We start from the raw sequence: 19110 nt of genomic DNA, 5'->3' as shown, positions 1-19110 counted from the left end.
AAACGCTATATCTCAGGCTTTTTTGATGTGAGGCCCTTTGATCGCGGGGTCCTTTTGACTCGGGGCCCCTTTTGGCTCAGGGCCTTTTTGACTCGCGCCCTTTTGCCGGGGACCCTTTTGACCCGGCATCTTTGGACGCAGGGCCCTTTTGACTCGGGCCCTTTTGTCGCGGGGCCCTTTTGACTCGGGCCCTTATGACCGGGGCCCTTTTGACGCGGGGCCCTTTTGACCCGGGCCCTTATGACCGGGGCCCTTTTGACGCGGGGCCCTTTTGACTCGGGCCCTTTTGTCGCGGGGCCCTTTTGACCCGGGCCCTTTTGACGCGGGGCCCTTTTGACGTGGGGCCCTTATGACCGGGGCCCTTTTGACCCGGGCCCTTTTGACGCGGGGCCCTTTTGACGTGGGGCCCTTTTGACTCGGGCCCTTATGACCGGGGCCCTTTTGACGCGGGGCCGTTTTGACTCGGGCCTTTTTGTCCTCGCCCTTTTGTCCGGGCCCTTCTGACGTGACACCATTTCCAAATATCTAAAATGCAGAAATTAGGTACCGCATTGGAACCCCATTGGAGTACTCACTTACTTTTGCATAGCAGGGTAAAAACGCCAATGGTTCTCACTTTAAGGTTGAAAACATACTATTTTGTCTCTTCTCTGAGCATCGTGAATCTGTCGGAGCTGTACCATAGTTGGAAGGACTCACTGATCCTTCCTATAATGACCATATAGTCAGAATTCAAAAAGGAGTAGCCGTTGAAGGAAAAACAATATTTTAAAATCCTTGCACCAGTAGTCGTCACCTTAAAATCAAAATGTTCCAGTAGTAGTCAGGATTTTCTACCAGTATTCGTCACTCAAATAACTTGATATAATTTATTCAAAAACGCACTGTGTATCAGTTTAGGGTTAAGAATACAATATAAAGTAGTAAGCTTAATAACTTTGCATCACTTTTAGCACTCAAGAAAGAAAATAGAAACGTTTTTACATACTTTTTAAAGCAATTTCAGAAAGAAAAATGTTAACTGAATTCAAAAGTTAACTGTATATCACTTTCACGTTAAGAGTACAATATTAAATACTATGTTTAATAACTATACATCACTTTAAACACTCAAGAATGAAAATAAACGTTTGTACATTCATTTTAAAAACAATCTGAGAAATAAAATAAGTTAACTGAATTCAAAATTTAATTATACATCACCTTAAGCTTAAGAATACACTATAAAATACTGAGATTAATAAAAAATGAAATCTTTAACGTCCCACGGTTATGCTGGTTAGGCTAAAGGAGACGGTGATAATGAGAAATGACTGAAATGGTGGAATAAAGAAAGTGGCAGGAAATGGGAGAACCCCGAGAAAACCCACGAGCACGGTGTTTGTCCACCACAAAGTCCACACGGCGCGAGCTGGGATCGAACCAGGGACCCCCTGCACCGGAGGTGAACGCTCTACCACTGAGCCACCGAAGAGTAGACGACTGAAGGCGCAAGTAGCATACAAATTTATGATGCTGAAGGCGTTATTTTTCACAGCTATGGAGGAAAGAGATAGAAACAAAAAAAATAACAGGAAATCTTTGTTTTACGTCCTACGAATATGCTATGTAGGTTGACGGTCAGAATTGAGTAATGAAAATTGATGATCTTGGAATACGATTTGGCCGAATAACGAGGGAGAAAATAATCATTGATTAAATATTAAATTGAAAAGAATTAAGAACCTGACGCTTAAATACTTATCTATCCGGCACCCATCTTGATCCCCATAAAATATCATGAAGTGCTTGATTGATTCTAAACCCAATAATAGTAATAGTAATTTAACAAGAAACACAGAATATATAATTTACGCACCTTGAAATGTAGAAATTAATGATTGTAATCCCGAGCTTTCCAATAGACCTTTGATTTCTTCAAATGAAGATTCGGATATCTTGTTTCTTCTCAAGCAATAATGGGTTACAATAATCAATTGCAGTCCAAAGCCAAGTCACTAAGTGAAGCATGAATATAAAAGAATTCATTAGTTAGATGCATACAAAATCCTACGCATGTAAATCCGAATCTACTTATATTAAATTGTAAATTTAAACAAACTAAATTATACTACAGTTATAGTGACATAAAACATACATTAAATAAGGTATACAGGGTGTCTCAAAAGTCCCCTGACATAGGGTAACTCTGTTATTATCAGAGTTACAACAAAATGTAGGAGAGGAAAGCATCTCCAAATATGATGTTTTCAATCTAAAGTGAAGGAATTTTTAAAATCGGATGACTCGTTTGCGCTGTACACTCTTTATGCGCCTAATGTGAAATGAAAATGCAACGTTGCCATTTACCTGGACCTACAACATAAGTGAATGAAGTTACTTTCTTTTGCGCTAACATTTCGATGGCCAGCCCCCGTTTCAAACAGGAACTTCATTCACTTATGTTGTGGGTCCAGGTAAATGACAACGTTGCATTTTCATTTAAATTTGGGTGCATAAAGAGTATACAGCACAAATATCTCGTCCGATTTTTTTTGAAAAAAAAAAGTGTTCACTTTAGATTGAAAACGTCATATTTCGATATGATTTTTCCTCTTACATTTTGCTGTAACTCTGATAATAACAGAGTTACCCTATGTCAGGGAACTTTTGAGACATACTGTATACATCATAAGAAGTTCCTTTCTAAATTCTACACGGATGTGGTTTCATTGAATGTGAGGTGGGTGATACACATTAGGCCTTTTGGGAGTACATCACACGGACGACCGTAATTTTGTGTTCAAAATTTTTATTATGAACTGGTGGGATATGTGATACATATGGCCACGGGCTAGAATTTTCTCAGTATGTCAAAAATGCAATCAGATTTCATGCAGCTTAATTTGGTGAAAAGCTATTGCCAATTGAACGTTACATTTACCTCTTTCTTGCAGATGTTAAACCATGCCGTTAGCACGTGAGGAATGGATCGAAATAATAAAACTGTGGGACTGGAGGAGTATATGTGCAGTGGTTGCCGATTGCAGAGTCATCCACAATGTGACTCTGTGTCACATGTTTCAGTGCTACAGTAATTAACTAAATTTGAGAAGACGAGCACATTCGTGAACATACATCGTAACGGTTCAAACTCGCGGGCCCTTTTTCCTTCCCCATTTTGAACCGGTACATGAAAATGCCATTTTCTCTATGTTTGCCTGCGCCGATTTTGAAAATTCCTTCACTAATCGATTTCTCTCGACGAGTACTACAAGAATCAGTTAAAATCGCACGGGCCCTTTTTTCTTCCCCATTTTGAACCGGTACATGAAAATGCGTTTTTCTTCATGCTTGCCTGCGCCGATTTTGAAAATTTCTTCACTAGTCGATTTCTCTCGTTGAGTACTACAAGAATCAGTTAAAATTTCGCGGCCCTTTTTCTTCCCCATTTTGATCCGGTACATGAAAATGGGTTTTTCTTCATGCTTGCCTGCGCCGATTTTGAAAATTCCCTCACTAGTCGATTTCTCTCGTTGAGTACTACAAGAATCAGTTAAAATCTCGCGGGCCCTTTTTCCTTCCCCATTTTGAACAGGTACATGAAAATATGATTTTCTCCATATTTGCCTGCGCCGATTTTGAAAATTCTTTCAGTAATCGATTTCTGTCGTCGAGTACTACAAGAATCAGTTAAAATCTCGCGGGCCCTTTTTTCTTTCCCAACCCAATATTTTTATATATTTTGAATGTATTCAAGTATGGAACAAAAGTGTTTAATTCCCTTAGTAGGCTTCTCAACTTAATATTTTTCAACTTAAATTTTATTTGTTTTGATTATTTATTTTCTTGTGACTCAATATTTAATTGCAATCGTTCATTGGGGAGAAGGGTGGCCATTCTCAAATATATAAATATAGTATTCTTAAAATTTATGTCTTCTCGTATTATTAGTTTCTTCCACTAGACCTGGAAATTGCAAAATTAATACCTGGAAAACCTGGAAAATTCAGGGAAATTGAGTTCCATATTTATGTATGAACCCTGCTATTTACAATTTTTTTTCGAATAGGGAGAATTGTACAAAAGGGTGTTTTGGGAATGGTATAACAGTAGGTTTCTGGGGGTGTTGTTCGAAATGAAATAAAATCTTTAAGTTTTACGTCCCACTATTATGCTTGCTAGGCTACAGATGACTTGGTGTTGTTCGGTGGGGGTCAATGTTGCCAATTTTGGGAAAAGTCACTAAATCAGGGGAATTCGACCTCAACGATAGCGTAGGGTGACCATAAAATTTTCAGTTAATAACGGGATAGGTTCTGGCTTTTAGATCTACCTTTGTTCTTACCAGTGCCTTGGGGCCGCGGTGGCTCAGTGGTAGAGCGTTCACCTCTGGTGCTTGGGGTTCCGGGTTCAAACCCTGCTCCCGCCAAGTGAACTTTGTGGTGTACAAACACCGTGTGCGTGGGTTTTCTCGGGGTTCTCCCGTTTCCTCCCACTTTCTTCATTCCACCATTTCATTCATCTCTCATCATCACCGTCTCCTTTAGCCTAATCGGCATAACCGTGGGACGTAAAACTCAAAAATTTCATTTCATTTCATTTATCAGTGCCTTGATATCAGAGTTCCCCCTCTCTCTCTCTTTGTTACTGAGCGGGTACTTATGAAAAAGGAAAGACACGTTGAAGTTTGTTCAACACACAACCAACTGCTAAATCTCTGCTCTCTTTCGAGCAGTACTACGAACTATAGAGTATGTTTAATATAGGGAATTTCAGTTCAATTTTTGCCTCTTTGTTGTTATTAATACTTTTAAAAGGAGTAAAGGTACTGGGTTTGTTATTTACTTCTTTCATTTACATAAAATGGGACGAATACTACTTTTTTCCATCTACTGACGGGAAGGCCGGGAAACGCCCCTAAAACGGGACTGTCCCGGTCAAAACGGGACGTATGGTCGCCCTACGAATAATTTTTCCGATTGGAGACTTTTATGGGTGATTTTTAAATGACGATTCAGCTACTTATACATTTAGCGACTTTTTGCTGCAAACAAAATTTTCATCTGTAGAGAAGCATTATTAGTTCAAAACAGTTTTTGAACTAATAATGCTTCTGTTTGTTCTTTTTTCTGTTTGTTTGTTTTAATCAGTGCAAGTGATGAAGAGTTTGGAAATACAGCGTACCCACTGGCCCACAATCCTGCATTGTTATGTTGCCCTTGTCCTCTAACGAAGAAGAACTACAAACTTGATGTCCTTTAGTTCGCAGTTTCCGTTGAGAGACACACGTAATACATCTTTACCGATAGCAAAAAGATTAGCTATAGATGCGTGAATAAAGGCGATGTGGATGTTTGTTATATTTGTTCTTTGGGGTCTTTTAATTATTCTGCAGTTTTTCTTTTACAAAAAATTGCTTAACGTAAGTACTGTAGTGTTAATTATTTCGGAACTATTTTGACTCCACAATATGAACAAAAGTACCCGAAACAATCTGAAATGATCCCTGAATTCAAGGATTGGTTGCGCCCTGTTTACAAAGATGTGAGTAGAGCCAGCGGCGCAAATCTGTCTTCAACATTGGGGGGGAAGGGTAAGACCGTTACCATACTTTTTATTTTGCGATGTCCAAAATAGTTATGAAGTTGAAAAACAATGTTGTGGAGTATCAGAGTTGTCTTCAGCATTGGGAAGCTGCAGATTTGAGGCTTATTCTGGGAGACGTCTATTTTATCTCACGTTCCTTTGTAGCAATTGGACAAAAATCATCAAATTTCTCCCAAAAAACACATTTCAAATCGGATTATTGGGGAAAACTCCCCCTCAGTTCCAAGATTGGAGGGGACATGTATCCGTCATCCCCCCCCCCGGGATTTGCGGCAGTGAGTAGAACATATTGTTTAGTTTACATCTACAACTTAAAACAATGCTTATAGACAATGAATTTCTCGATTATTTTTTATAGCGACTTTTCACCCAAAATTCGAGTCGCCACCTCTCGTTTCGCAAACTTATTGTCAACATTTTGGCAACACTGGTTGCGGGGAGAGCTACAATGGAAATGAAAATGAAATGAAATCTTTGAGTTTTATGTCTCACGGTTATGCCGGTTAGGCTAAAGGAGACGGTGATGATGAGCAATGAATGAAATGGTGGAATGAAGAAAGTGGGAGGAAACGGGAAAATCCCGAGGAAACCCACGCACGCAGTGTTTGTTCACCACAAAGTTCATTTGGCGGGAGCTGGGATCGAACCCGGGACCCCAAGCACCAGAGGTGAACGCTCTACCATTGAGCCACCGCGGCCCTAAGAGATTGAGAGTCATAAACTTAGTCACTTTCAATTTTGTAATATATATATATATATACTGTATATATATATTACAGTATATATTACTGTATATATATATTACATCACTGACTGATAACTAAAATGCTTGGATTGTATATATAAAAGTCACCCCCTGCCCGTAAAAAGCTCCATTCAAACTCGGAATCGAACAATTGCATCTGTAAAGCAGTGCTGAGTTGATTTTAACGTTCCTTTCAGCAGCAAGGCTGTATGAGACATGGACTTACAGATTAACGTGAAATCCGAACCACATAAGCTCCGGCCGGGAATCGAACCCGGGTGTCCCACGCCAAAGGCGTGTACACTAACCACTTAGCCACGAGGGAACCCATCTGGGTAATAGTTAAGAACAGGTACTTCTCATCTCCCGTGCACGAGGATACATCTTATTGTTGCACTACCTAAACACCCTAAGTACAAGGGCAAGAACTCAGTCTATTACCTGCTTTTTAACATCCTAGATCAGCGTTTCCTAACCTTTTTCAACTTGCGGCACACTACGGATGTAACTTGAATTCTCGCGGCGCACTCATAGATATTATTATTTGTAAATATAAAACTAGTATTTTTTCTGCGATTATTGATCTCCTTCTCACAGAGAAGAAAGCTCAATCACTGTTTTTTTCCCCGTGGTAAATTATTATGCTTATTTTTCATTCTAATTTAAAAATATAAAACAATTGCAATGAAATATTGGACTCAGGTTTTTAAAACTAAGCTTTCTTGTTCGAAAACTGTATCCAACCTTTCACTAAGAAGTAAGATCACTAAATAACGAGCGAACAAACAAATCTTTTTTACTTTTAAAATACAAATGTATTTAATTTGTCGAAAGGATTGAATGTTATTTTAAATTTTCAAGTTACAAAATAGTCTGCAACAATAAAGAAGCAATAATAGTTACAACAATGATAACCAATATATATTTTCAACATTAAAAATGTACAGAAAAGTAACACGGTATGAAACTTAAAGTTGTAGATTCATAGAGGTTCATAGTAATGTGAAATAAAAATATACATTTTTCCTTCGTCTTGCAATTTGATTGCTATAGAATTAATAATTTGCTTCGACTTCCTCGCGGCACACTAGCGGCCCATTCACGGCACACCAGTGTGCCGCGGCGCACCGGTTGGGAAACGCTGTCCTAGATAGTCAATGAATAATTCCTGAAAGTATGGCGTTTCTCGTCCTTCCCTAAATGGGAAGTACGGCTCCTTAACTATAACCCTCATCTGTAAGGCAGTGTAAGCAACAAAAAATTAAAAAAAAAAAAAAAAAACGCACACTGGATGTTTGCGCAACTGAGGATCAAAACATCCTCAATGGAGTATGAGAAATCGTAAACGTCAATCAAAGTGTGTTTTTGCTTATTCATTACTTCGTTAATAGTTAATTCCTTCTAGAAATAGTGAAACAATACTATGAAGAAACACTAATTAAACTAATAACTATTACGTTGTGTTTCTTACCATACCGTTTTTACCAGCCATAGAATTTGAACCTAGTACTATACTGCATTAGTCACGCCGGAACGAAGGGTGAAATTCAAACGCCTGGCACTCGTAGGTGTTGAAGCTGTGTTGTAGTTACGCGGCCTGCGTTGGTACTCCTCAACATAAATACGTCACTGCCCAAAACCAGGAAACATCACAGACAGAAGACAGGGGCACAATCAGTGCCTGACACTTCACGAACTCAAACCCGCCAAGACTCAACTCAACATGACCTTCAATTACGTTCTACAGTAGAAACCAAACCAATGCTAAGGCACAAACTTACCAACTTCCTATATGAAAACACAAGAAAAAAAAAATTCAAACTTTTTGGTTCCAAAGTGATGCCATAACAATAATACTAAAAAGGTTTTAATTCTCAGTAACCCAAACATTAATTAACTAGGGAACATAACAAGCAAAAATAAATAAATAGAAATCAAATCAAATTAAATTTAAAAAATAAAAACCTGACAAGTAAGCTCTCCCTGACTACTTTTTTTTTTAAATTTCAGTGAGGCTGTAAAATATATCAATATCTTCGTCAAATATATATATTTCAATGTAAACAAGTTCTTTAAACAAAAGAAAGCTCTGTAGTAGAGCGCTTACCTCTGACCTGTTAGGTCCCTGGTTCGATTCCTGCTCCCGACAAATAGCCTTTTGGTGAACACTGTAGGTGTGGTTATTCTTAAGACTTTCCAGTTTCCTTACATTTTCTTGATTCCACCATTATCATGTATCTCATCGTCACCTTCTCACTTACGTTTATGTACAATCATGGGGCGTTAAACTAAAAGTAAAAAAAAAAAATGCAAATATCCTAATAAAAATGAGTTTTCTAGACTACACAAGTGGCCCCGCGTAGCGTAGTTGCTAACGCTCTCGCCTTCGGTGCGAACGGTCCCGGGTTCGATCCCGTTGGGGATCGATTTCCTCACTCGAAAAAGTATCAAAAGATTTTAAGTCCAGCCATCCTGAATGAGATTTCCTTGGGTTTTCCTCATTCACAGCAGGAAAATGCCGGAGTGGTACCTAACATATAGGTCCCAGGCCGTTTTCTTCCTTCCCCAATCCTTTCTTCCCTTCCTTTACCCGGATAGTGTGCTCATCGAGGGACGTCATCCCTCATATGTGACGGGCTAACAAGGCCATTGATGCCGAAAGCCCAGAGACCTAAAGCCTAAATCTTCACTACACAAGGGAATTTTCGCACTGAAAACGGTTTCTTAGCAATTATGTTAAGCAGTCCTGTAGTAACTCTGCACCACGTAATAAATCGTCACATATAAAACGGAATGAATACACACATAACATTCATTTTGCTACCTTGTAACGTAAAATGTTTCAAAACATTAATATTCAAAGATTTCTCAAAATTCAGATTCACCCATTCCATTCTCCTCAATCATTAACGAGTTGTAGTCATAAACTATATTACTTACTTAGTACTATACTAAAGCAAGTTACACTAAAAGAATATATAATTAATGGAATATTTAACTAATGTAATAGTTAACTAGTGCACTTACCCAGGTTTTTGTTTCCTTCCTGTCTTCTTTTCAGATTGTAACAACCTCGTTTCGCAAGCAAAAGACGGTAGTTCAATGACGTCAGCCATGGCGAAAGAAAGAGTGTCTATAGGCGGTCTGGATCTCACGTACAGATGGACGTATATAACGTATAACTGAAGTACTTAACATACGTATATGTATGTAAAATACAGAAGATTGTTAGATATCAGACATCCTGCAGCGAAATGATGTAATATCTAAGCGGGTAAAAGGCAGTACCTGTGTAGTATATGGATAAAGTACGCTCCGTACAGATTTCCTTAGTAAACATAACGAATCCTTGTATTTGTACAATATACCGCTGTCCGGATAATGGATTTTTCTCAGTGTACATAGTTTATTTCTTAGTCACTGAAACTTACCTAATTTATGACTCCATGGCACAAAATTAATCAGCTAGTAGTAATAACAAGAAGCTGTAAGATCCAGGGTCTCATTCGATATAAAGCTTTGCAAAATTTGTGGAGCATAACGCGACGCAGAAGTAATTATAACTGTTGTGTCGATTACAAATGTAATGAAAAGTGGTAAGAGATTTAAGAAAAAAGAAAAAGAAAAATATATATGCAAATATAATACAGGAGAAAGAAACAAGGTTACAAACCATGTACAAGAACAGGTGATATGTGTGCTAATGGGACATATAGAACTGGAATTTCCTGATGACAGCTGTCACGTAGTTAAGTGCAAATTTGATATAAAAAAGATGAACTTGGAATGTAGGGGATCATTGGGGCATAGAGACTACCTATCGAGGCTGTCGGAGGGAACGTTGAGCTTCGAGAAAAAACAGCCAATTTCACAAATACGTTAACAATCATGTACGCAGGACAAAGAGTTGGACTTCGGTTGAAAGGATCATCTTTCATATACATGTAAGTTGCCTACCTTAATGTGTGTAAAATCTAGACAAAACTGAATCAGAGCTCATGTTATGATTTCCTGTGTATTTATTCAAGTAATAAGATTTAATAACAGCTCTTATAAGGCAGTTTCAGTTGTAATATCTTTTTGTAATAAAATTCTAATTTTCTTCTTCATTTATAAATTGTAATTGAGCAATTGGAGGTAAATTGGTTCTTTTACTTAAATTCCTTAAAGAAGAGACAAGAACTTACCTCACTGACTCAGATTGTTCTTTCTGAAAAGGTTGGAATATTGTTTCCCCTTGAGTTTACATTTTGAACATAGATGGTGTTAAACCATTTGAAGAAACCTGTCTTGAAAAATATTCTTAACCCTTCGGTTATAGGTAACCTACCTTACTTTGTTGATTACCTGGTTGCAGCATACTTCAGGATAATTCTTTCGTCAGGAGTTGTTTGAATTATTTGATTTTTTTAAAAAATTAATTACCTAATTATTATTTTTAAAAAATATTTTGTATATAATCCTTTTTCGGGAATACCTTATTAGCTTAGTGAAAAGCGCATCGAAATATGAACAATAGTATTTAATTGAAAACATACGAAGTGTGTTTAAAAAGTATCGAACCTTATTTTTCCCGCATAAACCAATGAAGCGTGCGAGATTTTATTCAGTGTAGGTATAGAAAGGGATGTTGCATCATTTGACCTAATCCTCGTTTCGCCTAACCAATTATCCGACACTTTTATGACAGATAAAAGATAAGATTTATGTCAGCCATTTTAGGCGGAATAAGGATACTCGTTTGGCCTAATCCACGTTTTGCCTAAAATGGCTTACTATAAAAAAATCGTGGCGATAAAACTGGAGGGAAATTTTTCGAAAAAAATATTCCCTACTATGTGAAGAGAAGAGAAATACAAATTAGTTTTCCTATAACTAATTTGTAACAGGACTATTTGCTTTCTGAAAAATATTTTGACAATTGTACAGTTACTTTTCCGTTCCATTTTGAGAATATTAACGCCCTCACAGAGTGTATAGTGCCTATATTTGAGATGAGAGAAAAACAAGTTACGCCTGTTATTAATTTTGTTTAAAGGTGAGTGCTGTTCAAAAGTAACTTTTAGTTTGCAGTTTGTTTCCAAATATCTGATATTGTCAAATGGTACTGCTAATCGGTATGTTAAAGGAAATATAGTTTGTGTGTTTCTTCTTATGATGCAAAAGTTATTTTATTGTAGGTTTTGCTGATCTTTCAGAGGATTTCATTCGTTTCAGTGTTTTTTTTTTTTTGAAACTGTTAATACATTATAAGGGATCCTATTGTGATTCTATTGTAATTATAATTCGTGTGAAATTCGTAAATATTTCGAGCTAGATCTGACAGAAGATCCCTAAATTTGCTCATAACTTAACAATGGACAACTGTGATCGAAATGAGTGATTTGTGACAAATCGCTCCGCTAACAAATTGCTCTTTGGATAATTCCACAATCCAAACATCTCAATGTGTTCTAATGAAGAAAGAATTAAAATATATTTCAATTCTTATTATTACTTTTGAAATCACAACTTTTGAGTTGAATTTCCACTCGTTTCACATGCTACCTGGAATTTCCATAGTATAAATCTCTGAGACGTACAATGAGATTGTTATCCGGGCTTCTCAGTGGTTCTTTCAACAGGAAGAAGTGGAATGTTCCTCCAAATAGGTGGTAGCCAACCGAGATCTGTTACGAGAGTGGTTGTCCTGCTGGTACACTTCATTTCCACTCGTATGACAGAAATAACCATAGTTAACTCTGGAGATCGTACTTCGATACAATACGGGCGAGTAGTAGGTACCAAAGGTCCAAAACATTGCTTACAGAAAAACACTCTAAATCAACATGGAGTCTCCATTATCTTGTACAGATCGAACCTGACATGATTTCGTTGGGTTGGCACCAAATTATAGATCACTATCGGCGTGATGAGATTGAAATCAAGACTCGTTGCACTATGCTACTCGTTTTTATGGTCCAGTCACGGCATTCGGTTGCCAATGTAAGACATTAACCGCAGTGACGTATAATGACAAGTGGTAACCTTGTGGGTGGCATCTGAAATCCATACGATGAAGCGAACGTTGTCTACTAACTATCCGGCTGAGCCCCTTATTCAGTTGGGTGTCCGTCTTGGCTAAGGTTTACTTGTGTTCGGTGCAGTGAGCAAAGTTGTGAAAACATTTATACCTTGTTCTCCTATATGTGTTTCTTTTTACATTGTTAAATTACTGTAGATTTCCAAATTATGCAGATTCAATATTGAAACCGGAAATATATGTATAACTTCCGGCAGCAATAGAGTGATACAACCTATTTATTGGAAGCTGAATTCTCATCAAAAACGATTTCTTGTTATCTCTTACGATTTTTAATATTTAGGAATCAATATTGAAACCGGAAGCTGTACTAGTTCTTACTACTTCTGGCTTCAATAAAAGAATGAAGCTGAGATGAAATCTATTCTTAAGATTTGGAATATATACCATAAATCGTTTGGATCGATAGAGAACGTATCATATATAGGTAGATAGATAGATAGATAGATAGATATACATAGTCATAGCAAATACATAAAGGAGTTGATGAGTTAATTTTGAGTTTAACGTCCCTTTTCAGCAGCGAGGCTATGTGAGACGTGGACCTACTATTAACGTGGAATCCGAACCACATGAGCTCCCGCCGGGAATCGAACCCGAGTCTCCCACGCCAAAGGCGCGTACGCTAACCGCTTAGCCACGGAGGAGCTCAAATACGTAAAGGAGTTTTGGTAATCTTAACTCCTTGAAAATAGTTAATATAATATTAATCTATATATTTTGCATTTCTTAATTCTTTATATACTAGGAAATTTTCTCTTATAATTTCCCTCTAGTTGAATTTCCACGATTTTTTCTTATTGTCCGCCAGTTTAGGCGTAACGAGGATTAGGCCAAACGAGGATCCTTTTTCGCCTAAAATGGTGGACACTTATCTTATCATTTATCTGTCATAAAAGTGTCAGATAATTGATTAGGCGAAACGAGGATTAGGTCAAACGTGGCGACACGGTACACACAGAACTACAAGTGCATCCTAGGAAATTTGAAACATTTACGTGCATCAAATGGCGCGTTAATATGTATAAATTTAGTTTTTGTCACTGATGCGCAGCATTTTCAACCCTAGAGAATGATCGAAAATAAAAAATGGGTCATTTGAGACATATAAATGCATTGTGGTTTAAGATTACTCAATTGATGCAGATATTTGCATCGGTACTTATGCATTTCTTCTTGATGTGAGCGTCACCTGTCGTGTTTTGTTTGAAGCTAGTCTCCAGCACTTACTGCGCATGCTCGACTGGTTTTCGTGTTGTTGTGGAGCGAATTCTGACTTGTTATTGTGTGTGTTCTTTTGTCTAGTGCTGGAGTCTGCTTAGAAAAACGGAGGTAAGTGTATATTAAAATACGATATTATTGTGTTAGGTAGTGCAAGTATGTAGTTATTAAGAAAAGTACCGTTAGCAAAACAACAAAGCCATAAGGGATTCTCAGAAGGAACTCGTTTCCTACAAAAATCCACAAAGGAGTGAAGAAATATTTAGGTTAACTACAGTACATACTGTATGTTGAAGTGACTCATGCTAGTGGCTGCTTGATTCTCATTAAATATATCCGATGCATGCGTGAACTCCGAACCGCTGTTATTATTATTATTATTATTATTATTATTATTATTATTATTATTATTATTATTATTATTATTATTATTATTATTATTATTATTAATACTTAATATTCTTATTAGGTGAAGGTTGATTATTTAGAAAAACTTCATTTAACTCGCATAAGTTGTTACTCCTGCACCAAGGCCGCCGATCCTGGGGGGTTTAGTGGTCTGGGACCCCCAAAGTTGAAATGGTCCTCTAACGAGGGGGGCCAAATTGCTAAGTTGAAGCAGGTTCTCCTATTTCTACAGTACATGGTCGTTCATTTTTCCTTTCTACTAATGCATATCTTTCATAGGGCCCTCCAAAGTTACACAGAAAACGGCGCCCTTGTCCTGCACATACCAATAGTTGAGTATCTACTAAAAGTCACACATGGTCACGTAATTGTGATGTTTTGGTTAGAGTATCGGGCCAAAAGCCCCGATTTCGTGATATTGAAGTAAATATTGACAAAACACGGGTATGCCTACTATTGAGCAGGAAATACATTGAAGGTTAAAAACAGTAGCACGGCATTAACCCTTACATATATCGTATATGTTTATACGTTAGGGTTGTATTTTCATTATTCGATTTAAAAAGTACTAATAAAGCTTTCTTTCTAGAGTGGAAGCGTTCTAGAACACGTTACGTATGGTTTTACGCCTTTCCGGGTCGAAACATAGGGTGTGATACGTCATAACTTAAAACTAAAGAATTTTTTGTTAGACCTATTTTTACTATTTTTTGAGTTACTTACTTTTGCACCTATAACAAAAATTCCCTTTTTCTAGATTTTCCCGCTCAGATACTCGACGGAGACATGCGAATGGAAAACGTTTCAAAGGCTGTTCTATTCTGAAGAGAATGAGGTACGAACCATAATGCTAATGTAAATAAGGATGTCTCAGGAAATTTTTACCTGAGATCTTGTTTTAAACGGGAATTTATGGTACTGTGGGCATATTATTTTTTTGGCGGGCTTACTTTTGCACCTAGAAGATCGATATTTTACACATACATTCAGTGTACTCCTTAGTATTCTACAGATATATTTCAGATCTCTGCGGTGCCCCAAGTTGTGTTCAAACGGGTAAAAAGGTTTTAAAAAGAGATATTTTAATAAATCTCTTTATCGAGATTTTCCCGCCTCAGATACATGATGAAGACATGTGATTGGTAACGTTAGAAAGTACTTTCCATTCTGAAGAAAATGAGGTACGAACCATGATCCTAGGGTAAATAGGGATGTCTTAGAAAATTTCCCGTTTTTGCGGGAATTTGGGGTATTGTGGGGATATTCTTAGCACATGTGTTAATATATATATATTTACCTTACTGTTCTAAATAGAAGCTTGAAATTTTGTAGACATATTCACTATGCCATTAACATTTTTCAGTTGATTTTGAGATCTGTGTGTTAACACAGGGGGGGGGAGGGGTCCAGAAATGCTAAAAAAAGGGATATTTTAACAAAAATCACATTTTTTGCAATTTTTCCCGCCTCAGATACATGACGGAAACATATGAATGGTACCGTTTGAAAGACTGTTCTATTCTGATGAGAATGAAGTGTAAAACATGACCCTAGGATGCCTCAGAAAATGTTTATATTACATCCGAATCTTTTTGAGTCATCTGGGCCACTGTGGGGATGTTCTTAGCTGATTGGTAATTTGGTTCTCCCATCCTTACTATTCAAGATAGAAGCTTGAAATTTTGTACACACGTTTCGTACACCATTTAGTATTTTTCAGTTTATTTTGAGATCTGTGTGTTAACACAGGGTGTTCCGGAGGGACCCAAAATAGAAAAAAGGGATTTTTTTCTACCAAAAGCCTTATTTTTCCCCTCAAACTTTCCGTTTCAGGGACATGATAGGGAAATGTGAATGGTGCCGTTTTAACACAGCGTATAATAAGGAAAGGAAATTTCAAATGTAATTTCTGGTATCATTATCAGGTCAACTTTTCAGAGGTTAACAGGATTTTCCACTAGTGTTATGTTCTTCCAATGAATTCAATTTGATTATGAGATTTAAACTGACTGTTACTTCATTTTTAATTAAAATTCGTAGTTTCATGAATGGGAAATGAAAAAAACATAACTCAGCATGTCAGAAGGCTACTGATGATGTGTCAGTAGAGACAAGAGACACACGTACTAGAAAACATGCTACAGGCTAAACCAGTAACGTCTTAGTTACTGTTCCATTTTCAGGTTTTTTTTTTTTTTTTTTTTTTTTTTTTTTTTTTTTAAGAACATGCGTCGTGTACTTACGTAACATCCTATATTACTGAGAAAGTAAACCTGATAGCGAAATTCTGATTTCAGATTTGAATTTAACATGGTAAATTACTATAGACCTACAGACTTTTATCCCAGAAATATAACTTTTTTAGAATATTATAATTATACATCACAAGAACAGTTTTCATATTTTTGTACCTAATTCGAAACGTCCACGTATTTGTCCGTTTGCGAAATATATCTTTAATAATTAAAAACAGGGAAATGTAAGTGAAAAATTCTTTCAGATGATTTTAAAATGAAACTTTGGATGTCTTCCCGTTTGGCCTTTTCCCGTTTCGCCTTGTGCCTGTTTTCATTACTTCAGGCTATGATGCTAAGATAGTATATGCTAATTTGATTGTAAGGCGAAACAGGAATTCCCCTTTCCCCTTTCCATTTCGCCTTACACCAGCGAAGGGGATTTTCAAGTTATGATAGGGAAATTTAGTAGTATTTACGTTTGAACGAACAGAATAGCGTATAATCAAAGCAAGTATTCAGAATTTTGTGTTATCTGCGTCACTGTTTAAAAAATTGCTCATGTAGCCTTGTATTTGTACCTCACATATGAAGAAGAGAGCGGCGGAAGAACGAACATCAACAATTACTAAGACATATAGGTAAGTATAGGTAAGTATATATAATAGTTGTAATAAGGTATAAGTAATTTTGACACTGAAGCTTTTCTGCATGTTTCTAATATTTACTCGTGCAACTTTTCCAAAAGTTATTTTAGAACTTTAGATGTGGAACTTTTCTTAAATGGCATCCTAGCTAGCACACAAATACATAGTCCATTTTTTTTTTTTTTTTTTAAATTTATAGTGTAACACAATTAACCGGTCGTAGTTAAGCAATATTCCGTCTGTCTTTACTTTCTAGAGGGAAAGTACGACTTTTTTTTTTTTTTTTTTTTTTGCTGTTGATGTTTAAAATGAATTTTTTTCTTCTCTCCAGGAAGAAGATTGCTAAGGGAAATTACTGTGGTGAAACTGCATCTGTTGTCCCTATTTTTGGTGCCGTTAAACACTCTTTATATAACGTACGAGCATGAACCGGGCACCACTATCGCAAAGATTGAATCAATTGAATGTGGAAGGATCGTGGAGCGAAACGCAGGACGGCAAAAACTTTTATTGGGGGACGAAGGCGATGACACCAGTAGAATTCTTGTAAGTTATATTTTAGTAATCAAGAAAATAGTTTATCATTTCTTACGTTCTTTTTTCTTTTTTTTCTTTCTTTTTTCTTTTTTTCTTTCCTTTTTTTTTTTTTTTTTTTGAAATCGTGAAAATCTGTTATGACAATAGTAATAGGAGTAAGAATATTAATATTAAAGCATTTTCTTTAGAATGTCTGTGTTGTTTATTCTAGTCTTTCTATCTTCAACAGGTTTTCGGCACTATTGGAACTTTGAAAATTATGTGTCAGTGCGACAGGATTGTAATGGAGGGACACTTAAGACTGTACCTCTCCTTTTCTCCCAAATGTACATCCTGCACGGAAAATATTTCGGCCAGGTATTTGTTCTCCTCTTCTGTATATTGCCCAGTAAAAAGCAAGAGACACATGTAAGATTACTGGAGATAATCATGGAAGAAGCTGAGAAATTTGGACTGCGTTTCAAATTGAAAGAAGTTTCTATTGATCTTAAGAAAGTAGCAATCAATGCTATAAATAAAGTATTTCCTGGTTAAAATCACAGGATGTTCCTTCCACTTCTCTCAGTCTGTTTGGAGGAAGGTTCAGCAGTTAGAACTTTCTCAATTGTACAAAGAGAACACTGAAGTAAAAAGATGGATTCGACATGCAGCAGCACAGCCTCTGGTACCAACTTCCCATTTAGATGTAGTGTTTGTGCGTTTGCAAGAAGATGCGCCTGACGTTCTATGAAGGAGGAGTTCCATGATTATCTTATAGACACTTGGCTGGATGATGGTGATACGTTATTTTCTCTGTAAGTATGTTTTCTTTCCTACATAAATAGATGGCGTTTAGTGCAAAAAATTAATGATTGTTTTTTTATTATTAAATCATTAATTAAGCTATCCCGAGCACTCTACAGTATAGCATTTTTTCCATTAACACCTAATGTAAAGTGTAATATAGATTTTCTTGCGACGTGCATGTATTGAAGATTCTACATTCACTGATTTGTAAATTATCAAAAGAACACATTCTTTTGCTTTGCAAAAGAAATAAATTAGGTTCACCCAAAATTTTGCCATCGACTTTCCAACGTAGATTCTCCTGCAATCCTTTGAATTTTTAATGTGCTAATGATGTATTTTTATCTATTTGCAGTGACTTGTGGAATCACTTTGAAAACGATCAAGAACAAATGACTAACAATGCAAGACAGTAGCACGTCAAATTACGAAGAAAGGCATCAAGGGATCACTTAGACATACATTCTTTCATTGAATTAATGAAAGACAGGCAACGTGAAAATGAAAGATTGCGAGTACTTCTTCAAGTGGTTATCAGAAAACACACTTAGAAAGCTAAGGCAGAGACGGTTTGACGACAGGATTCACCGCCTAAAAGATAGACTTAAGAACAGTGAAATTGATGTAATTTCATATACTGATGCTGTTTCATATTATATCCACATAGAAACTTGATATGCTATTTCGGGTGTGATAATAAAATTTATGTTCTAAGATATTTGAGTTTAATTTGTCTGAAATAGAAGAGACGTTGCAGTTGAGAATAAGATAAATCCCTCTTTGTTACAGAAACAGAGTGAAAATTCCCTTGTATGTTATAAGGTCAAGCAGGAAAAGGCCAAACGGGAATTCCCCTTCCGC

At 36.8% G+C, this 19110-nt stretch overlaps 1 protein-coding gene across 1 annotated transcript in view; it reads left to right on the top strand.

The window, feature by feature from the left end:
• Positions 1 to 10042: 10042 nt before the first annotated feature.
• The window catches only part of LOC145670604 (uncharacterized), a 123880-nt gene continuing 114812 nt past the window's right edge, over positions 10043 to 19110 (top strand). Inside the window, exon 1 of the mRNA XM_081739397.1 lies at positions 10043 to 10278. Within this exon, the coding sequence (XP_081595523.1) occupies positions 10223 to 10278 (56 nt within the window). The 5' untranslated portion in view covers positions 10043 to 10222. The remainder of the gene's footprint in view (positions 10279 to 19110) is intronic.

This window comes from Thermobia domestica, chromosome 14, assembly GCF_964235325.1.
Source record: "Thermobia domestica chromosome 14, izTheDome1.hap1.1, whole genome shotgun sequence".
NCBI classification, from domain to species: domain Eukaryota; kingdom Metazoa; phylum Arthropoda; class Insecta; order Zygentoma; family Lepismatidae; genus Thermobia; species Thermobia domestica.
This window is presented reverse-complemented; position numbering and strand designations above follow the sequence as displayed.